This window comes from Chiloscyllium plagiosum, chromosome 4, assembly GCF_004010195.1.
Source record: "Chiloscyllium plagiosum isolate BGI_BamShark_2017 chromosome 4, ASM401019v2, whole genome shotgun sequence".
NCBI lineage: Eukaryota > Metazoa > Chordata > Chondrichthyes > Orectolobiformes > Hemiscylliidae > Chiloscyllium > Chiloscyllium plagiosum.
This window is the reverse complement of record NC_057713.1, coordinates 105,628,109-105,652,351: the sequence shown is the minus strand read 5'-3', so window position 1 is coordinate 105,652,351 and position 24,243 is coordinate 105,628,109. Positions and strand designations below refer to the sequence as shown.

The following is a 24,243-nucleotide window of genomic DNA, read 5'->3' as shown; positions in this document are numbered from 1 at the left end:
GCGGATGCAGTAAATGATGTGTGTGGAGGTGCAGGTAAATTTGCGACGGATATAGAAGGATCCACTGGGGCCTTGGAGGGAGGTGAGGGGGGAGGTGTGGGCACAAGTTTTGCATTTCTTGTGGTTGCAGGGGAAGGTGCTGGGAGTGGAGGTTGGGTTGGTGGGGGGTGTGGACCCGACGAAGGAGTCGCGGAGGGAGTCGTCTCTCCTGAATGCAGATAGGGGTGGAGAGGGAAATATACCCCTGGTGGTGGGGTCTGTCTGGAGGTGGCGGAAATGACGAAGGATGATACGATGTATCCGGAGGTTGGTGGGGTGGAAGGTGAGGATCAGTGGGATTCTGTCCTGGTGGCGATGGGAGGGGTTGGGTTCAAGGGCGGAGGTGCAGGAAGTGGAGGAGATGCGGTGGAGAGCGTCGTCGACCACGTTGGGGGGGGAAATTGCGGTCTTTGAAGAAGGAGGCCATTTGAGTTGTTCGGTAGTGGAATTGGTCCTCCTGGGAGCAGATGCAGCAGAGGAATTGGGAATATGGGATGGCATTTTTACAGGGGGCAGGGTGGGAGGAGGTGTAATCTAGGTAGCTGTGGGATTTGATTGGTTTGTAGTAAATGTGTTGAGTCGGTCGCCCGAGATAGAAATGGAGAGGTCGAGGAAGGGGAAGGAGGTGTCTGAGACGGTCCAAGTAAATTTGAAGTCGGGGTGGAAAGTGTTAGTAAAGTGGATGAACTGTTCAACCTCCTCGTGCGAGCACGAGGTAGCGCCAATGCAATCATCGATGTAGTGGAGGAAAAGGTGGGAGGTGGTGCCAGTGTAGCTATGGAAGATGGACTGTTCCACATATCTGACGAAGAGGCAGGCAGAGCCCATGGCTACTCCTTTGGTTTGGAGGAAGTGGGAGGATTGGAAGGAGAAGTTGTTCAGAGTGAGGAGCAGTTCAGTCAGTCGAAGGAGGGTGTCAGTGGAAGGGTACTGGTTGGGTCGGTGGGAGAGGAAGAAGTGGAGGGCATGGAGGCCTTCGTGATGGGGGATGGAAGTGTATAGGGACTGGATGTCCATGGTGAAGATAAGGTCCATGGTGAAGATAAGGCGTTGGGGGCCGGGGAAGCGAAAATCATAGAGGAGGTGGAGGGCGTAGGTGGTGTGCCGAACGTAGGTGGGGAGTTCTTGGACTAAGGGGGTCAGGACAGTGTCGAAGTACGCAGAGATGAGTTCGGTGGGGCAGGAGCAGGCTGAGACAATGGGTCGGCTGGGGCAGTCGGGTTTGTGGATTTTGGATAGGAGGTAGAAATGGGCGGTGCAGGATTGTGGGACTATGAGGTTGGAGGCAGTGGATGGGAGATCTCCTGAGGTGATTAGATTTTGGTGACAATGGATCAGCCGGGGCAGTCGGGTTTGTTGACAATGGGTCGACCGGGGCAGTCGGGTTTGTTGACGATGGGTCGGCCGGGGCATTCGGGTTAATAGCCAAGGTCGTTTTTCCTAGGCTGGGGGAGTTCAAAGCTAGAGGCCATAGGTTTAAAGTCAGAGGTGAAACATGTAAAAAGGACCTGAGAGTGGTGCAAGCCCAAGCTGCCAGAGAATTGGTGGAATTGAAAGGTATTTGGATGGGTATATGAATAGGAAGGGTTCAGAGAGATCTGGGCCAAATGCTTGCAAATGGGACAAGATCAGTTTAGGATATCTGGTCAGCATGGATGAGTTGGACTGAGGGTCTGTTTCCATGTTGTATGACTCTCTAAGTGAGACAATAATACTTTGCATCAATCTGCAAGTGCCATTATTACCACGAAGTGCCTGACATTATTCATGCACCTTAACTACAAGATGGGCTAGCAATCTGGCAAAGAAGTTTTAATTTATAATAATTTTATCAACATGAATCTTATAAAACCGAGTCACAAATATGTCTTTGCTAGTGTTGGTAGTCCTTTTCCTGTGATTAACTGTCACTCCTAACAAAACTATTAAACTAATCTTCTAGTCTGTCTCTGTCTAAAGATTGCTAATGATTTTAACACATTCTTTATGAAGTGTCTTTGAACATTATCTTTTATATTACATTTTGTTAGGCATTAAATAGTCTCAAAGAATGCTTTAAATTAGTTGAGATGATTTGTATAAACTTGAAGAAGAATGATTTCACACAATGGTAGAACTTCTCATTGGCCAGTATTTGCATCCCAGACACATCCTGTGCATCAAGGAAATGTATAGCTCTGTAAAATGACCACAACCTAAGTTTCAGAACATTGATTGTTACCTTTGTAAATACGATGACCCTGTGCAGGTCAGGTGAATTGGCCATGCTAAATTGCCCATAGTGTTAGTGCCTTCGTCAGAAGGAAATGGGTCTGGATGGGTTACTCTTCGGAGGGTCTGTGTGGACCTGTTGGGCCGAAGGGCCTGTTTCCACACTGTAGGGAATCTAATCTAATCTAAAAAATGAAAACTGCGAGAATTGTATTATTTTTCTCAAAGCAACATGTCAGAATGAGCTTCAATTAACTGCTTTCTTGGTCTGATTTAATTTTGCTTCCAGAATGTACTCAAGACATCGACTGAAAACCTGTCTTCTCCAAAGATAACACATCACTTCAGTGATGAAGGTTCAGTCACTGCTCTGGTGAGCCTTTGACCAATTGATGTTATTTGGTAGACTAATAAACAAGGGTAATAACAATGATTTACAGAATTGTGCACATAAATGTTGCATTGTAGTATTCAAATTCAAATACTGAAAAGACTTACATAAAGGCAACATTCCACTCTCGGAATATTTGGGTTTAATTCTGTGATCTATAAGATGAATTTATATTGGCCAGTGTTGCACTAGATAAATTTCTAATTAGATTGAAGGAACAAAGGGATTTCTGGGTATATATTCACAAATGATAGAAGTGACCTTAGCAAGTCTTAGCAAGGTTCAAATCGAGTTGCATAAACTTAAAAAGTAGAGGAGTTAGGTAAAGCTTACATCAAATATTGGTTAGGGTACTGTACACATCTCAACTCCGCATTACAGAATTGATAAGAAGTACTCAAATGTAAAAATGGACTTAAAAGGTTGATACAGGAAGTACAGGGAGAAAGAAGACAAGTGAGTTGCAAAAAGTTTAAAAGTTCATGAAGAGTATTGATCGAGAAAGTGTTTCTAAATGTGGGGTATTCAAAGCTAGGAATCATAAATTTCAAAGAGTTAGTATTCAGTTCTTTAGCAATTCAAGAACACCTTGTCACCTCAGTGGATAGACTGTCGGACTGGCTACCACCTGGAATGATTGAGGGAAGTAGCTTATTTTATGTTCAACGGGTAACTAGGGAGAGAAAGAAGTAGGTGGACATGTCATTCAGGGAACAAAGAATAAAAGTGCATGTTGGGGTGAAATGAAGTAAGGTGGCAGGAGGCTTAGATGATTTGGGCTGCAGAGACTGTTTCCGTGCTGTGTATTCTCTATATACTTTTGGTTCAAAAGGAGAACTGGATATTGATTTTTTTTAAATTATTGTGCAAAGATGTCAGCTGTCAACTTTGTTTGCTACTGTTCATCATAATTTGAGCAACGATTAACCATTTGCTCCACAGGAACTAAAGAGTCCAGTTTCAAAGCATTTGTAGATCAGTCAAGTTGGGATTTTATTGTCGAGGAAAATTATAACTTTTGATGGATTTAAGACTAATAATAACGGCCTTGAACAAATTCAGTTCCTGTTCAAACTATAAAACTTGCAGTCCTTTGGGTTATAAAACATAGGCGTGTTCTGAATCTGAGACTGTTCTTAATTTTGACACAATTTGGACGTAGTCAATATGTTGCCTCTTAGATTTAACATAAGCAAATACATGGGAGATCACAAGAAACTGCTAAAATTTGAGTTACTTAAAAAAGATGTTATTCCTTTTATTCTCAGAATTGATATATGTCTGTTCTTTTGTAGAAGCCTGAGATGCAGTCATTTGCCCAAAAACTTCAGCTTCGTGTTCCATCTATCGAGTCTTTATTTCGAGCCTCTTCAAAAGAGACTCTATTTCAGTCTCCTTCAAAAGAATCATTAGTGCGATCTGCCTCAAGAGAATCTCTCAATAGAATCGATGCAGATGTTCAAAGTTCTGGTATCACCTTTGATCCGTCGTCAGATATTGAAAGTGAGGCAGAAGATTCCACAGGTAACTTTGAGAGCCTTAGCAAGGATCCATCTTCGAACCAGTTTCGCAGGATGGAGCGGAGTTTGAGCAACTATCGGCTGAAGTATTCAGAGGTAAAAATTTTATTATCCTTCATTCACGGGATGTGATCTAGGCTGGTAAGATGAACATTTCTTGTTCAGCCCTAATTGTGTTTGAAAACTGCCTTGACCTGTTGCAGTTTATGTGATATCAATAGACTTTCAGTGCTACTACTGAAATAACACAACTTTCACATTCACTGTATTTTCCTGCGGCAGCAATCATTCTCTTGTAATTCTCTCTTAAATACACTAAATAACTTGCCATATTAGCAGTTGTTTGGGAGGAGCAATATTGGCCAGAATACACACAATCCCAGTTTTTCTTGAACCTGAACAGACAAGCAGTGCTTTTCTTTAAAACTCGTGTTGAAATTTAGCGTGTTTTTGCATTGATGTCAACAGTGGTATCTGGTGAAGTCTTAATATGGAACATGATCTTTTATTTTCTGACTCAAAATGACAGTGTCATCCCAATCTACACAGAATGCAAATCAGTTTCTTTTTGCAACCTTCTCATTTATTTATTGGTGCCATAAGACAATGAGTTGTTAATTACTGTTGGCGTCTGCCAATTCATCCCAAAGAGTAAAATGCTTGTGTAGAAGGGTAGGCAAGTATGTGTCCCAAATAGATATCCTTCATAAAAACAGAGTTAGGGTTACGAATGGGGGTTAGCAGAGAATATGAGGACCAAGATAAATGAAGAGCATGCACAAATTCAGAACAAAAACCAAAAGAAACAAACATAGAAATTGGAAAATAGGACTGAGGAAAGTTCACTCAACCTGAAATGTTAACTCTGATTTCTCTCCACAGAGGCTGCCAAACTTGCTGAGCTTTTCCAACAATTTCTATTTTGCTTCTGCAAAACTTGAGCTTGGAGTGTCTAACATGGTAGCCTTTACTGCAGCATGGATGTAAGATTTGGATCTAAATACACCAAAATGTGAGAATCACAGGAAAGGTGGGAAAATAGCAAAGGTGATGTGCTGCCTTGGTGATTAAGGATAAACTAGGCAGGAAGATGGTTGCTAGCAGTGTGGTGTCATAGGTTTGTATTCCACCATGACATGGATTATGCATTTAGTTCATGAGTGTTGGTAAACATGAAAACTACCATCAATTGTTATGAAAATCTATCTTCTTTACTAATCTGCCACATGTTCACCTGATTGTAGATCCACTGCTTCTGAAATGGCTTAGCAAGCCACACCAACGAAAGAAAAGAATGTTGGCCGTGCCAGTGACATCCAAATCCACAAAAAAAAATTTTAAAGTGGCCTTTTAACTTGAATGTAAATTGTGATAAGCAGATTAGCATATTCCAAAAGATGTTGTGAATTTCTTTATGTATTCAACATAGTGTTTTACAATATTACATCAGAGAATCAAGAAGGTGGCAGTCACATTAGATTTGGTGATGAGTAATGAGCTGTATTTAGTTAGCAATCTCATGGTGCTTAAAAATTCGTGTAATAGCAATCATAATATGATCAAAATGTTTGAAGCACAACACAACAATATCAAGATTTCACTGAGGCTGGCTTCAATATGATTAGATGCAGATTGTAAACTGGGCAAATTTGCTAACGATTTGGAAGACAGAACATCTGTGAAGTTCTTCAAAAATAACTTGAAGTAGCTAGTTTATATGCTGAAGGGGTACTTCTAAAGAAAAAAGATTGATTGAAGAAGGGAGTGACAACATAAAGCTCACATGAAAGCATGCCAAGATAAGAACAATAACACAGATTATGACAAATGGGAGCAATGTAGAAAACAGCAAAGTGTGATGAAGGATAATGTGGGTCAATTTTTAAATGATGAAAAACAAGAGACATTTCAGGATTACTTCTGTGCCAAGCAGCAAGTGATAGAGCTTAGTGATTCCGTGACCAATATATCAGTTCTAAGCTCTGCAGTCTTGTTAAGTCCAACCATGAATGGTGTTTAAATATACAACTCTCTGGAGGAGGACTGTCCACAAATACTCACATCTTCAAACTCCAGTCAGAAGTACTGAGTGGATGATCCATCCTGGCTTCCTCTGCAGATCCCCAGCAACACAGATGCCAGGTTTTAGTCAAAGAAATAGATGAGGACACTGGATAATGTAAAAGGTATAGGGCCTGACAACATTTCAGCAATAATCATGAAGACTCGTGATCCAGAACTTGCTGTACCGTCGAACCAAGCTATTCCAGTTCAGATACGATAGTGGCATTTACCCAACAATGTGGAAGATTGCCCAGGTGTATCCTGTACACAAAAGCAGGACAAATCCAACCTGGCCACTTAACCCCTTTTCAGCAGTAAAGTGATGGAAGGTGTCACTAATTGTGCTATCAAGCAGCACTTGTTCAGCTGAACCTGCTCTTGATACCCACTTTGGGCCACGGTAGTTGTGATTGTTGGAAGTTGACCATCTCAGTTCCAGCACATCTCTGTAGAAGTTCCTCAGGGTAGGTGTCCTTCACCCAACCATCTTCAAACTGCTTCCTCAATGACCTTCCCTCCATTACAAGGTCAGAAATGGGGTGTTCATTTTGCAATCTTCAGTGTTCAGCACTTTCACAACACCCCATGCTGAGAAATTCCAAATGCAGCAAGACAGGACAATATTCAGGTTTGGACAAGTGGCAAGTAATGCTCAGCTTAGAAGTGCCAGGCAATGACTATCTCCAACAAGACAGTGTCTAACTCTCGCCCCTTGATCTTCAATAGTGTTGCTATAATTGAATCTCTACTAATAACATCCTGGGGTTTGTCATTAACCAGAAACTGATCTGGACTAGCCACATGAATACAATTATTGCAAGGACGGGTTAAAGTGTAGAAGTCCTGCCATGCGTAACTAGACACCTGATTCCCCAATTCCTGTCAGCCGTTTACAAGATAGAAGTCAGGAGTATGATGCAATACTCTCCACTTGGCTGCAATGAACGCAGCTCCAACAACACGCAAAAAGCTTGGTACATCAAAAACAAAGCAGTCAATTTGATTGGCATCATGTCAACAAACATTCACTCCCTTCACTACTAATGCTACGTCGGAACAGTGTATACTCTATATAAGATGCACTGTAGCAATTCCCTAAGGTGGCTATGACAGTCCTTTTACAAACCAATGATCACTACCATCTGGAGGACAAGGGCAGCAAATAAATGGGAACACTAACTGCTCTCCAAGATGCTGACCATAATAAATCACCATTTCTTCAGTGTCACTGGAACACACTCCCTTACAACATTGTGAGTGTATCTACATCAAATGGATAGCATGATGCCAATAATGTAGCATAGCACCACCTTCTCAATGACATCTTTGGCTGGGTCAGTATTGATGGCATCTGATGATAAACCCAGATCCCATGAATGAATAAAATAAGCGATTGTGTGTTTGATGATGATATGTACAGACATACGTGCAAGTTACTGGAGGACACCTTCAAAATTTCCCACAAGTTAGGATAATTCCCTAGTAGTCATTGTACAATGACAGGAAACATTTTCATTGAAAGACAGGGTACCTAAAGTCTGCATCTCTCTTATTTTCATAAGAGCTTGGACCTAAGAAGTTAATTCCTTGCTGTCTTTTGGAATTGCACCTGCGTGCTTCTGTTCTGTGAACTGCTGAGAATAAACCGCATGATATATACTACTCCATGCCATTTTCAGGGCTGTTTCCTCAGTAGCTTTTGTGAACATCTAAGTCATGGTTTATATGTTTTGGAGTATAGTTTTCAGCTTTAGGAATTAAAGTTTTAATTGTTGAATATTGGTTAAATGCAGTTAAGATATGTACAATGAGAATCATTTGCATTGACCATTAAAGTGTCGTAGGTAGACAGAAAAAGTAATCAAGAAGGCTATCTAGAATGCTGGCTTGTGTATTTTGGGGCTCGAATGCAAGGGGACAGAAACTATGCCACAGCTGTACAAAGTCCGAGTTAGGCCAGACTGGAGTTGTGTAACCACACTTCGGGAAGGATGCATTAACCTTTGGGGCAGTGGAGCATAGATATACCAGAATGGTACCTGGATTCCTAATCTTAAATTATAATGAAAGGTCACATACAAGTTGTATTCCCTGGAGTTTCGAGAGTTAAGAGTTATTTAATCCAAGTGGACACCCATCTGAACAGAAAATTCTCCAAATGGTAGGTCAGACATCTTCTGTGGAGGGAGAAATGGAATTCGCAATTCATGTAAGGTATGCAACAACCTTTAAAAGTAAGTATAGAAACAGAAAATGAGGAAGTGGACCAAAAAAGATCAGTTTGTATTTCAATGACAGACCAAACCCGTTAAAGACTAATGGGTGATGCTCTAAGGCAAAGTAAAATAATGATAAGATATGTAAAACCATTAAGGAGGGTCTCGAGGAGGTGTGAATCAGAGAAAATATCAACAACTGTTATCTGGGAGCAATTGGGAGTAGAGGTTATGACTTGAGATTGCTGAACTCTGGTTTGAGTATGGAAGGCTGTGAAGTGCCTTAAAAAAAAGATGAGTATTGTCCCTTTAACACAAGACAAGCTATGTTGAAGCTTTTTTGGAGGCAAGAGTCACAGTGGGAGTTGAGTGGGAAATTGAACTGAGCCTTGGAGTTACGCTTGAAGATGGATTGCAGGGTTCTGCATTCTCAACTCAATCTGCATTTGGTGTCCCTAATGTAGTGGTGACCACATCATCAGTGGCAACTACAGTGCACTCATTTGGAACATGTTGTAAATAAGTTATTATTTCATTAGAGAGAGTGTAAGGGGCTTTTAACTGTAAGAAGAGAGGGGGTAAAATGGGAATTATTGTATCTCCTGCACTTTCTTGAAAGGTACAGGGGGAGGGGTTTTTGTCGGTGATTGATGAATAAATTATTGCGTTGTCGGGAAAAATCTCTTCAGAATGTTTCGGAGTAGAGGGAAATGTGTTTGGTTGCAGCATTCAGGAATTTACAGAAATGGCGGAGGATGATGTATTGAGTATCGAGGCTGGTGGGATGTAATTTGAATACAAAGGGAAGTCTGTCATGGTTCTGGTCGAGAGGTAAAGGTAGAAGCACAGAAATGTAAGAAATTAAGTGGGTATGATTGACGACCCTATCAACACTGTGGGAGGGTAAACACTTAAAATAAAGCGAAAAGAAAGTTTGGAAACATTGCTATGGAAGGTGGCCTTCCTCTCACCAGATTCATTGGGGATTAATTCCAAACAAGTTGTCACAGTGTTACAGAGGTTTACGGCACAGAAACAGGTCTTTCCAAGCAGATTATACATGCTGCTCAATTTTCACAATTAATCTATTCCCGTTTGCCTGTGTTTATCCCTCCACAGCTATCCTATCTACGTACCCGTCAGAATGTTTGATAACTGACAAAATTGTACTCCCTTCCACCACTACCTCTGGCATCCTCTTCCAGATACTCACCACACTGTGTGAAAAAATTGCCATTCTGGCTCCTTTTTGTACATCTCCTGTCTCTCCTTAAATCAAACTCTCTCGTTTTTGACTCCCTTACGATGGGGAAAAGTTGTTGGCTATCTACCTTACCTATGTCTCTCATGATTTTATAGACCTCTATAAGGTTAACCCTCAGTCTCCTATACTTCAGAGAAAACAAGTCCCAGTCTCTCATTATAATTTGAACCTTACAGTCTGGGTAGCGTCCTCATAAATCCTTTCTGCACTCTTTCTCGTTTAATAATATCCTTTCTGTAGTAGGGTGACCAGAACTGCACACAGCACTCACTGGCCTTACAATGTTTTATACAGATACAACAAGATGTCATAACTCCTATCCTGAGATCTCTGACTGATGAAAGCAAGCATACTGAAAGCTTTCTTTGTTATCTTGTCTACCTGTTACTCCACTTTCAAGGAGTTATGAACCTGAACCCTTCGGTCTCTTTGTTCTGTAACACTCCCCATGGCACTAACATTGACTGTGTAAGTCCTGTCCTGGTTCGACCTATCAAATTGCAACATCTTGAGTTTATCTAAATTAAACTCCATCTGCCTTCCACAGTTCACTGGCCCTGTTGATCAAGGTCGTCTTGTATTCCCTGATAACTAGTTTCACTGTCTACTGAATCACCAATCTTGTTGTCATCTGCAAACTTAGTAACCAAAGTTCCTAACTTTTCATTGGAATCACGAATATAAATGACAAAGAACAGTGATCCCTGTGGCACACCACTCGTCAAAGGTCTTCAGTTTGAGAAACAGCCCAGTACTGCCACTTTGTCTGCTACCTTCAAGCCAATTTTCTGTCCAATTGTCCAGCTCTCGCTGGATCCCATGAGATTTAAGGAGAAAGTGAGGTCTGCAGATGCTGGAGATCAGAGCTGAAAATGTGTTGCTGGGACAGCACAGCAGGTCAGGCAGCATCCAGGGAACAGGAGAATCGACGTTTCGGGCATAAGCCCTTCTTCAGGAAGGGCTTATGCCCGAAACGTCGATTCTCCTGTTCCCTGGATGCTGCCTGACCTGCTGTGCTGTTCCAGCAACACATTTTCAGCACCCATGAGATTTAACCTGATTCAACAACCCATCATATGGTACCTTCTCAAAAGCCTTGCTCAAGTCAATGTAGACAACATCTACCATGTTGTCCTCATATACTTTCTTGGTCACCCCTTAAAAAAACTCAATAAAATTCTTGAGATATGATTTCCCATGCACAAAGCCATGCTGTCTATCCCAACTGAGTTGTTACCTATCCAAATGCATGTAGTTCCTTTTTCTCAGAATCCCCTCAACCAACTTATCCACCACAGATGTTAGGCTCACCAGTCTGTCATTCTCAGGCATTTCCCTGCAGCTTTTCTTAATTAATAGTACAACATTAGCCATGCTCCAATCTTTGGATACTTCACCAGTGGCTGGTGATGATGCATTGTCGACATTCCAATTATGCTTTGCCTTTACATTCCTGCATTATTTCCTCAAAATGCTCCAAAGATCCAACTCTGTTCCCTTCCAATTTCTCAATTTCATGCTGTCTTTCAGTATCGTGGTCCAAAAACACATTTGCTTCTATATGTTTGCTGGTGACATCCATTTAGCTGATCACCACCACCTACTCTGTGTCTGTTGTTTGCCGTACTGCATGTTGTTAACGGATTGAAATTTCCTCCAGTTGAACATTGGGAATCCTCAAATCATAAACTACTTCCCCTTGCTTCTTTTAATATGGATTTAAGAACCAACCCTGACCACACTTTTGTGTCTATCCAAATGATTGTTTGTTTATGCTCCCCTGAAATGCTTGGGGCTTGTACAAATTACAGGTATTGATATGAATGCTAGTTGTTTTATGGCAATGTTTGCATTTTGTCATGACAATGAAACTGTGATGAATTCAACTTCAATTACTGTGTAAAACCAACAATAACTTCTTCCATCTGCAAGAGCAATTTAGCATAGAAATCACATGTCCGAGAAGCCCTTGACTTGAGGGTATGCTGTTGCAGATGCAATCAGCATAGTATCTATAATTTGACATGAATTTCAACTATTTATGCACGATGCTCATCATTGAAAAAATATGGTTTCAATGAGGTGTAATTGAGTTTAATGGTATTCAAAATCATTAAAATTGTTTAAAAGACACTTTGGTTCTGGAAAACCAACTCAGGGTCCGTGTCATTCCTTCCATGTCACAAAAACAGTTCCATAGATTTTAACATGAATACGTTTTTTAAACGTTGTTTGCTATTTCAGCTTTACCCTTAGTCCAATTACTTTGCCTGATTTTAATTTCATTCTCTATAAAATGATTGAAAAATGAATAACCTAAACAGAAAGTACTCCTTTTTTTTTAACTTTGGATTATTCTGATTGTCTGCTTGTCACTATTCCTAGATAGCAGACATCACCTGCATCAAATTGTCACTTTAATGGGAAACCATTAATGATATCACAGAGCCCATTCATTCTTTTTGGCTGTTTTCTTCAAGGTTTAAACTGAGCAGTTTCTTTGCTGATCACTGAATTGGTCAATTTTCTAGTATAGTTGTGGAAGTAGATAAAGGCATCGTTTATTTAGGGCGCTGTATCTTGTTTCATGAACTTGGAAGTGCACGTACATAGAATTTTCATGTTGACCATCTGTTTTGTTCTTTCAGTTGGTCACTGCCTATCGGACTTTGCAGAGAGATAAAGAAAAAATGCAGGTAAATGAAATTGCCAGCTGTGGTAATGCATTAAAGAGCAGCCCATTGATCAGTCAATAAGTTGGTCATTAATAATAATTTGAAGTGTGCTATTCAAGTTCTTATTTATGCCATTTGGCATTGAAATGGGTTCTGAGTTAATTGTCCTTCACTTCATAGGGATGATTTTAAAAAAAATTAAAAATGTTTCTTAATCAATGGCTACAATGATGCGTTTTATAAAAAATGCAAATATAGTTGCTGTGAAATGTATTCCGAGATACAGTTGTAGCACACAACATCTGGATTGAACAATACATCCTCATTTCACATAGATACTTACAGCACAGAAGGCACCCTTGAGCCCTTTCAGCTGGGGCCAATGTATCAACACTAACAATATAGATTGCAAGTTGAACCAAATCAGCCTCACTAACACAGGACTTGAAACAGTGAAGTTAAATTATTTGATGACCCTCAAAATTGTCCAATTATTCCTAACCAGCCTTTAGAAATAACAGATCTTGAACATCAAAATTATAATATGAACAAAAAGTTGACAATTTAGTGTGAATAATATAACCCCTAGCAGAACACAGATAAACAAGGTAATCTAAATATCTGCAATATCAAGTCCAGTCTTCTTTGATTAAGTCAGTTCAGAGGAGACGTGAGTCAGAAGGCAGTCTAGTATCTCTCCTGGAAAAAAATTTCTTTCAGCGAGTTGAGATAAATTACTTCCCTAGAAAAAATAATTTTGTACAACTACCAGACAAGGAATGTTTCACGAGGAATCTGCAGGTTACTAGATGCTGAGAAAGTGAAAGCTCTTGGTATGTGTTTTTCGTGTAAGAAGTCGCCACAGTTTACAGGGCTTAAGTTGTTAAGAAATTGAAGTTTTAATTTAGAATTATTTCTCTGGGTTTGAATTTCTGTAGGGTAATGGTGTTAGGAAAATATTTGGAGGGCTTTATTATACGTACTGTTTTAAGATCTTTCTAACTGTTCCTCTGTCTTTATTTGTTTTTATTCTGTTTTTGACTTCGGTTCAAAACTTCAGGTGTGTTATGAAATAAATTCTTCAGCTTTGTATGACTATGTTTGAGTGCACCATGTCAAATCAAATGATAAAGAATATGATCTATCAAGTTTCATTCTGACTTGTCCAGTAGTACATCGGTCAGGACTGTACTGAACCCTTTTTTTAAAAAGTTGCTTTTTTTGATGTTGTCTGTTACTGTCAGATATATTCATGTGTATGTGGCTTACCAATCTATTTTATCTCACTTGCTCCATGGTAAACTCACTTTATGTCTTGATTCCACTTGATACCAAGCTGTTTGTTGCTGTAGTGCTACCTACCCTTCCCAATTCTTTGTGTATTGTTTTCCCCTCTAATGTCTTTCTGCTTCCCATTCCCCTGACAAGTTAATTTAAATTCTCCCGATCGGCAGTAGTAAACTGCCATATCCTGATCCTATCACGACACCACCACAAAAAAAAATGTAGTTCCAGTGTCAGAGATATCCAAAGTCCTGCAGCCCCCAACTTTTCAGTTCAAAATTGAAAATGCATTGTCCTATTCTTATACTCGGTGAAATATAGTATAAACATTAATCCAGTGATTACTTGTTTTGATTTCTTACTTAGTTCTCAAAAAAATGCTTCTAGGATCTCATTCCTCTTTCTACTTAGCTTGTTGACACCCATATGTACCCCCACAACTGCTGGTTGTTCACTCAATCTGCTGGGTCCTCTTCATTCATTTAGCAACATCTTTCACCCTGGCACCAGAAGGACAATGTACCATCCATGATTTAAGTTTGCTGCTGGAGTAATATCCTCCCATTCCCCAAATGATATGATTCCTGGGCATTATTGTTTTCCTCACTTTTCCCCTGTCTCCACCTGAGACAACTGTGGAGTTGCCTTGGACTGTACACCTCTGATGAAACATCACCTTCAACATTTTTGAGAACTGAATACTTATTAGAGAGTAAGATGCATTCAGGGAATTTGTGCATGACCCATCTGGTTGTCTTAGATAAACTGATGGTTATCCATTTCCTCTCTGTCTGCATACCATTAAGCAGAATGGTAACTCCATCCAGAAATGTGTTAGCCATGATACTTTCAGTCTTGAAGGTTACTGCTCAAGCACTGAAATCCTGTGCTTGAGCTCCTCAAGCTGACGAGTTACTGCACATGTGGTTGTCCAGGCCTTGAGAAGTTTCATGGAGTTTTTGCATGTTAAAGAATGTACAGTCCATAGAAATGAGGAATGCTGAATAATTAAAACATTATGAGATTTTTGATTATATCATTGTTCAGTTGTTTAAAATTTAATATTACCTCGAGTAATTGGAATGTATACAGTAATGCATGTCATGAAAGGTACACAGGTAGCACTCGCAACCAGCGCACTCAGCTCGCTATCATTTAGTGGTGAGAAATCTGTCTTGGTTTGCTTACTGATTGCAATTTCAAGGAAGTGAAGCAAAGACTTTATTTTTTGTTTTAAAAATCACCAGTCTGGACTGTCCCTTGTGCTGATGACATTTTTGGAATTTTCTTTTTACCTTGCTCACGAATTCTCTAAATTTTCTCACTCTTCTGCCCTGTTCCCTAACTCCTTCAGCTAAGCAACCCTACTTTATTATTTTCTAATTTAGTTTCAGTACTTTCTTGCACCTGCGCATTGTCTGTCTCTCTCTCTCTCTGTCTTTCCATTGTCTATCAAAAAAATTTTCTATTTCTAAACATTGTTTTACTCTCTTGTATATTTAGTGACTAATTTCTGCTTTCCATTTTCAGCATTGTTGCCTTTCCTTCCGAATTTTTATTCGGGTTCCAATTCAAACTGGTTTAAACCCTCTACTGCAGCATTGTCAAACATTGTTGCCACAATCTCGGTCCAGTCCCTCCCGATGTGCAACTTGTCCTGTTGTGTCATCCCATCTCCCCCAAAAATCTTGAACCTTCCTGTTCGTTTCAGCCATGCATTCATCTGCTCTGATTTCATAATTCTGTACTCAATGAATGACACAGGAAACAAGACCGAGATGATTACGTTTGCAGTCCTACTTAGCTTTTTTCCAAGGACTTGATTTGTCTATTTATTTGTCATTAGTATTCTGATGAACCCTTATTTTTGTCCATTGTCCCCTCCCTGAATGCTCTGTAATTATTTGCCAATCACTGTGTGACTCTGTCACTATGCAACAATAAAGCATCCTGCAATTGCGTCTGGGTCAACCGAAAAGGCTATTTTTAAAAAATTGATATTGATTCCTCTTTCTTGATTGCTTTGTTGACCTTTCTTCTCCTCCGCCACCTCCTTCGTTGAGCTGAGACTTTTTCCAGAGCACTTGGACTTCACTTAGGCTGTACTCACTGAGGAAGTCATTTCTTCACCAGTATTCAGTGTTGAATAATTGAAATATTATGAGCTTTTTGAGTATATCATTGTTCAGTTTAAAATTTAATATTACATCGAGTGATTAGAATGCATACAGTATTACATGTGATGAAAGGTACATAGATAGCACTCACAACCAGTGCACTCAGCTCACTATCATTCAGTAGCAAGAAATCTTTTTGGTTTGCTCATTGATGGCAATTTCAAACCATGTTGCAAATTTTTCAGTCAAGTCAATCACTCTTTCTCTATGTAATCACACAATGCCGTTCAAGCTATCAAGCATAGTTTGCAGAATGTTTGCATCTGTTCAGTTTGTGTTATGGAAAGCTAGTTCTCAGTCAGTCATGTATGACATTACTAACTTACGCATCATTAATTTGTTTGTCAGAACACAAAAACAATTTTGCAAGAAGCTTGCTTTGAAAACAGCAATGAAAAGCATTACATAGCATGTATACTAAGACTTGACTGAGATTCACAATGAAATTTTGAAGAGTGTCGCATCATTTAATTATTTGGTAGTTTAAATGTTAAAAGGATGAAGAAAAATGTGTTCTTCATCGAGAAATTTAATATCGAGATTAGTTGATACATGAACTTGTTTCTACTTGCAATTCTGTACATTGATTTTGAAAATCATCTCTGTCCATCTTTTTTAGGTAGTTTTAAGTCAGGGTCAAGATAAAGCCCTACGTAGGATTGGAGAATTACGTGAGGTAAAACCCTGCACATTATAATTTAAACTTCTGTCTTGCTGTTTAAAAGGTAATAGGAGCCTCAAATTCCAAAGTCACTCTCCTTATGAATTTTTAAAAGCTGTTTTGAATTGTGGTTCACTTTTAACTGCTGACACTTTTATTTGGGAAGAGCAAAGAAACGTGTTAAAGTTGATTTGTATATGGGCACACGTCGCTGCACAGTGAAATTCTAGTGATATTTACAACATTTTCTGTTGGTCATGAATTGTACCGAAATAGAATCTGAATCCGAATCTTTAAGTTAACTGAGGTCTCTGAAAATAATGCTGAATATGTTTGTCTTTCATAAATATGGATGTAAATAAAAATAAGTAATTTTTAACTCATTCCAATGCTAAATTACCTTTTGACATCTTGATTGTTGTAAGAGAAATTCAGTCAAGTAAATGTTATTTTATGACTGATTTAGAATTGCTCATGGAATGCATATATTTATTTGAAATTTCAAGTTTGACAGTTTTCCAGTTTTGTTGGTAGTATTTTGACTGTTACATTGGTATACACAAAGCACACAAGTGTTTATGTTGATGGATCATTATCCCATTGAATGTGGTCAAAAACGCATTTGTTTGGAAAAATGGTGTTATAAAAATTGATCTTTCAGATGCACATTTTGATATGCTGACCTGTACTGTGTTGTGAGCTTACACAAGTTTTTATGAATCTAAAAGTAACATAATGCTGCCCATGTCAAGTTGCTTAGAGAACCTCTTAAGACATGCTTTGACTTTAATACACCTGACTGCACACATGCTGTTTAGGATATGGAAAAGAACAATATTTGGACAGCTCACCAACCTGGTAATGATTTTTTTTTAATCATTAAATGAAAGCTGTAATTTAAAAAGGTGAGAAAAAAAGATTGTTACATATACAGTAAAATTGCAAAGTTCATTTACCAGGGACCACCACCAAATTTCTGTTAGGCAAGGAAGACCCTCTATTTTCTCTTGCCTGAAAATTTCACTCTGTCGAAAGAAACACAGATATATAAAAATATGAAAAATATCTTTATTTTTCAATCTGTTTGCATATTACGCTGGCCTGACATGCTATAAAATATTGAAAGATATTGGGAGTTAGCCCTGAAAAGTCTTGCTGAACATGGGTAGATTAGTGTGTTGTCTTTGACTGTGTTCACCACGTCAGTGCAGTCAGACGCATTTTCTGCTGCAATACTGAATCTGCAGTATCTCTGTAACCTTTGGAGCTTCAGAGGGGGAGACGGATAGGTGACCGGATGGCATTCTTCAGACTCTGAGGATATTGACGCCCTGATGACTCTTTCTTTTATTGTTGATACGTTTTGTCCACTCTGCTGATTCACAACTCAAAAATGCTGCATATAGTCATAGAATCATGTAGCATGGAAACAGACCCTCCAAACCTTTCCTGTTCATATACTTATCCAAATGCCTTTTAAACATTTTAACTGTACCTGCATCCATCCCTTCCTTTGGCAGCTGAATTCCACACACTAACCACTCTCTGTAAAAAAATTGCCCTTCATGTCCTTTTTAAATGTTTCTCCTCTTAGATTAAACAAAAATAAGTTTTGAGCTCCCTCACCATTGGGAAAAGATCTTTATTATGCACCTTATCTATGCCCCTCATGATTTTATAAACTTCTGTAAGGTCATCCCTCAACCTCCTATGCCCCAGTGAAAAAAACAAGTCCACATCTATCCAGCCTATTTTTATAACTCAAACCTTCCGTTCCCAGAAAGATCCTGATAAATCTTTTCTGAGCCATCTCCAGTTTAATAATATCCTTCCAGTAACAGGGTAATCAGAACTGCATACAGTACTCGAGAAGAGGCCTCACAAAAGTCATGTACAACTTGAACACGATGTCCCAACTCCTATATTCAGTGGTCTGAGCAATGAAGGGCATGGTGCTAAATGCATTCTTAACCCTGTCTATATGTGACACAAATTTGGAAGTTTTGTTTACCCCACAGTGTGTAAGTAGTCTCTTGGCATTTTTGATGGAATGTGTCTTTTTGGATTTACATATCACAAGAAATGACAACTTTTTGATGCTGTCCATTTTGCCACAGACCACACCAGCAGCGCAAAAACACTGTTTCACACCGTTGTGTGATTTATCTTTAAACCTTAAAGAGTAAATCGATAAAAGATGATAAAACAAGCTGGTTTCATCTGTATTAAAAATTTCTCATGCTGAAGATTTGTTCAAGATATGAGTAAGACTGTTTTGCAACTATTACAGCAGGCTTGACCATGATTTTGTACTGTAATGTTGCCTAACTCCATACCAATTCATTGCCCAATGTTTGATGGTCATACAACAAGCATATGTGAGTTTAGCTAATCCAACATTACCAATCCAAAACTTCATCTAGTCATAGTATCTTCTCATGGATTTCTTATTCTGCTGGGGGAATGGTGGAGAATTTCAACATAGTTGGAGTTCCTGCTTTTCTGAATTTGACTCAATGTGATTTCACAGTAGAAGTGTACTTTACCTAGATGCTGTATGGCATTAAATTTAGGTGTTCCAATTTGATTCTGAATTTGAATCCACATAATTTTGCATAACTTTGCAGTTATACTGCTTTATTAAAACTGTAATGCACCTAACTTATTTGAAAAATGAAACAAATAAAGGCTACATAGTTAACGAGTAGGAGAAAGCTAGATTCCATGTAGATCCTAAGCTAATGGATTCACATCCATTCAGTCAGATATGACTGAAGATGCACTGTTACTCAAACATAGAGTCATAGGGATGTACAGCATGGAAACAGACCCTTCGTCCAACCCGTCCATGCCGACCAGGTATCCCAACCCAATCTAGTCCCACTTGCCAGCACCCGGCCCATATCCCTCCAAACCCTTCCTATTCATATACACATCCAAATGCCTCTTAAATGTTGCAATTGTACCAGCCTCCACCACTTCCTTTAGCAGCTCATTCCATACACGTACCACCCTCTGCGTGAAAAAATTGCCCCTTAGGTCTCTTTTATATCTTTCCCCTCTCACCCTAAACCTATGCCCTCTAGTTCTGGACTCCCTGACCCCAGGGAAAAGACTTTGTCTATTTATCCTATCCATGCCCCTCATAATTTTGTAAACCTCTAAACCACGAAACGACACAACCAGCTATCCTTAGTAGCCACACACGCAGATAATAAGCAACATGAGTTTGACTGGGACAACACTACTATTATAGGACAAGCCAAACAGAGAACAGCCAGGGAATTCCTAGAGGCATGGCACTCATCCACAGATTCTATCAACAACACATCGACCTGGACCCAATATACCGGCCACTGCAGCGGACAGCTGGAACTGACAACCAGAAGCGGCAGAGACTAACCACTAGAAATGCCGGAGGAAACATCACAGAAGTGCTTCACAAGAGGCTCCCAAGCACTGAGGATGTCACCGAGACAGGGGACGAAACGTCTGCAACACAAATTCCCAGCTCGGCGAACAGAACCACAACAACGAGCGCCCGAGCTACAAATCTTCTCACAAACTTTGAACCTTACTTTGTTTATATTGGTCCCTGGTTCCACTTACATTATTTAAAATCTATTAAGGACTCTTTTGAGACCTTCACATACTTTTTTTTTCTGAACGCAGTAGCCCACCCTCTGTCCTTCCTTCCCTCAGGCCAATATCATCGTCTCATTTTCTGTCCCCTCTTACCATTTGTGGCGTAGCCTTTAGCTGCTTTGATCCTACTTCCTGGAACTGTCACTAAGTGTTTTCACCTCTGTCCTTTTCTAAGCCTTCTGTGAATGAAACCCATCATCTTGACCAAGCTGTTGATCAGTCCTTCAGATACTTTATTTCGCTACTTGAATCCTATCCTGATCTTTACATTTTCTAAAAGTAAATTTTAGAATAAGAAGTAATCTCCGACCTTACCTCAGGCAGATTTTTTGTTAAATCCTGAGACGCGTTTCCAGAGACAGTAGGACAAATCTTTTGCTCTCGTTGCCAATATTTATTCCATGACAAAGTTCATTAAAACAGCTAATCTGGTAATTTATCTTGGGGCTTCATGTAAACAAATACCTGCCACATTTCCCGAATTTACAGCTAACACCTTATCAAAAGTGTTTAATAGGCTGTGACCCACTTTGGAATATCCTGAGATTATGAAAGATGAACTATTAGTTTAAACATATTGTTACATTATTTCTGTCCTTGTTTTTGTGATCAATAATGAACATTGGAGATGCTATTTAAATGCATTGTATTCCAGTGGGATGAAAAGCTCTTCAATGTCTCTCCCAAGGTGCTGTTCCTTTGTGAATCCACCACAATTGATAGCAGTTGAGTTCTTAGGTACACAAATCGGTTCTCACAAGTAGAGATGTCGAACTGAAGTACTGGTCGACTTCTGTTAATTCCTGTTCCACGCAGTGAGACAGCTGCAGCCATTCATCAGGACTCAATCTCAGACCTTTTTTGGCTTGTTGATAACTCAACATTATGTTGTGATTAACTCCTAAGTGAGCAAGGCAACACCAAATCCACTGAAGGGATTTTTCCAGCCCTGAGCTTCCAATACCATATTCTTTTCTCAGCTCAAAGTATGATGGGCAAGAGCTCCCAGGCTGTTGCAGTGGTGCTTGGAGATTTGTTGTGCCTGGATTATCAGTTTTTGATCTCATTGCTCTTCCCCCCAAGGAAAGATTGGTTTGTGTTCAGTTTTGTCTCAAGATTGGAGTGATGAGCTCACTGTGTAATAAATTACATTGTGTGAAACTCTCTCCTTTTAATTTGTGACAAGGTTAACAGGGATATATTTGATGTGCAGTGCAGTTAGACCTTTTGAATGAATGAAAACTTAGAATAGAGTAACTGCGAGTATTTGTGAGCTGAATAATGTAATAATGGGGAGGAAAACTCTTGATTTTACCTGAGTGTTCATTGTTTGTTCCTCTGTGGTTTGTTGTTTATGTTGAATGGTCTTGCAATCAGACGTTGCACTCAGTTTCACCAATAGCAAACTGGAGAGGAATGAATGAACCCAAGAAGACGATTCATAGACTACAAAATGCATTGTATAAATTACTGCAAATTGGAAGAAAAAAATGGATACCTTGCTCCAGATTTTTAAGTTTAGAGCTGAAAAGAAATTTGGAGGCTGTCTCAGTTTTTGCGAAATTGATTTGTCAATTTTTGAAGTATCAATCAGCAATGCACATCGGGTGTTGAACTCCAAACTAAAAGGGTCTCGTGCAGTTCTTGGAAGTTATGTTCAAATATGTAGTGCACTAGTCAGACCATGCACCGCCTAGGTCGTCTCTAGTTCTCATCAGTGAGGATGTTAAGAAGCAAGAGGAGGAGTAGACGTTTTGTGCTTTCAGCTCACTGCCATTCATCAAGATCATAGCTGCTATGATTATGGCCTTAACATTCCTGTCTGCTCCACAGAAACCTCTGATTCTGGGACTCGGCAAGATGATGGCAATTCTGTAGAACTGCTGTGGACAGCTCTGTCTAACAGCCAAGGCATACTGGGTTTTTTTTGCCATCCCTGGCCAACTTATGCAGTGGAATTATTAGTTTAAAATCTTACAGAAAACATTATTGTTAATATTTGGGAGTTGGAAGGATGCCAAAGGAAAAAGGACTGAGCAAACAGCAGCAAGGAGGACATTCCCCTGCAGCACCAGGCATACCAGAGACAGCAGCAAAAGCAGCCTCTCCTGAAACTTCTGGGGACCTGACAGACTCTCAGGAATTGGCTGTGGCGATGGAGAGATTTTGCTTGAAGGTTGGGGCTGCAATTGAGGACATCCATGAAGAGATTAGTTCCCAGGTCCAACCTATCTCATCCATGCTACAGAAGCATAAGCAGGAGACCCAGGGCCTCTGGGAGCGGCTGGAGGAGGTGGAGGGTTGAACTAAGGCTTCGGAAGCTGCGATGGAGTCCTTAGCCAGTCAGATCGAGGTGCTGGAGCGAGAAGTGCGGGCCTTGGGAGACCATATTGACGAACTCGAAAATCGAAGTCTGATGATAAATCTCTGAATTGTCGGGCTCCCTGAAGGTGAGGAAGGTGAGCAGCCAGTCAGCTTCTTTGAAATCTGGCTGCCGAAGTTTTTGGGCCTTCACATCGAATCCAGCAGGCTACATTGAAAGGGCTTATCAGGTTACAGTGCACAGGTCAGGACTAGTGCATTGCCCCTGCCCGGTCCTAATGCACTTCCACTCATATAAGGACAAGCAAAAAGTGATAGAAGTTTCTAGATTACTGGGAAATGATCTGCAGGCACTGCTGTACAAGGGGTCAAAAATCATGTTTTTCCAGTATTTCTCTGCAGCTTTAATTTGAAAGAGGAAGTCCTTCAGTGAAGTTAAGAAGAGGCTGAGGAACCTGGGCATTCAGTACTCCATGAGATACCCCGCAGTGCTCCCTTTCAGCCACGAGGACTCAGTTTATACATTTGACTCAGCGGATAAATCTAAAAACTTTGTAGACACTTTAAAATAGATGGATTGGCCTGAAGAATATGCTTAATGTTTGTTCTCTTTTCTTTCTTTCCCCCACATTTTCCCTTCCTTTTTTTTAATTCTTTTCTTTCTCCCTAATAATTTCTTTTTTGGAAAGGGGTAAAAAAAAACTTGGAATAAGTTGTTCCTATTATTCTTTATAACTTGATTTTATAATGGGAAACTTTGTGGATGTTCTTTGTTGTTTCCCTTTTTTTGTTTGTTTTGTTTCTCTTTTAGTCGCAAGTAGGGGTGACATGAAGCCAGGGATGGGTGGACTGCTCTTCCTGACTTTTTTTGTGTTGATTTAAGGATTGTCTCCTTGTTTTTTTTTTCTCTGGCCTAAGGCTGGGGCACAGTCCGGGTTTGAAGACCTATGAAGGAAGGGATGGGTAGGGTGAGTGCCCCCTATGGGCAGGGGGAAAAGGTTTTATAGTTGGTTTTCTTTGTAGTTTTTTTGGTCATCATAATTGTTTGTAGTTATGATAGAGTAGTATTTGTATACATAATTCTTTGACTCTGAGTTTTTATTTACTTATGCTTGGCGCTTTGTATGCAGGGTTTCCCCTGCCAGGGGTCCAAGGGTCTGTGAAAGGGGATATGGCTAAGTGTCTTATTAAATGGTGCACCTGGAACATCAAGGGACGTCATTCGCCGGTTAACAGGAAAAAAGTGTTTTCTAACCTTAAGAGGGTTAAGGGTTGATATCACTTTGTTGCAGGAAACCCATCTTGATGATGGGGAACACTTGAAGTTGCAACAGAGGTGTTATGACCAAATATTCTTTTCATCCTTTACCAATAAAAGTAGGGAGTGGTAGTAGTTATCCGGAAAAATCTTCCATTCACATTATTAGAGCAGGTGAAAGATGAGCATGGGCGGTTTGTGATACTTAAAGCCTTGATACATGGGGAGGAATATAGCATTTTAAATGTCTACTGTTCTCTGACATATCCCCTCAAATTTTTGATTACTGCTTTCTTTCAGCTGAGTGCCTTTGGAACATGGCATATTATTATTGGGGGGGGGATTTTAATTGTCTTTTGGATCCAACAGTGGACAGGATGCCTAGTGGGTCTCCAACTATTACTTCGCAGGCCAACAGGTGGCTGACTTATGCGAGAGTTGGATCTGGTGGATATTTGGTGATGTCTTCACCCTACCAGCAGGGACTTCACCTTTTTTTCAAACCCAATTAAATGT

General features: G+C 39.9%; 1 protein-coding gene across 1 annotated transcript in view; it reads left to right on the top strand.

Moving 5' to 3' along the window:
- Positions 1-24,243, top strand: part of LOC122549511 (golgin subfamily A member 4-like) — a 188,897-nt gene that overhangs the window by 37,447 nt on the left and 127,207 nt on the right. The window contains 4 exon segments of the mRNA XM_043689370.1: positions 2,540-2,623; positions 3,937-4,257; positions 12,354-12,401; positions 16,461-16,517. Of these exon segments, the coding sequence (XP_043545305.1) occupies positions 2,540-2,623; positions 3,937-4,257; positions 12,354-12,401; positions 16,461-16,517 (510 nt within the window).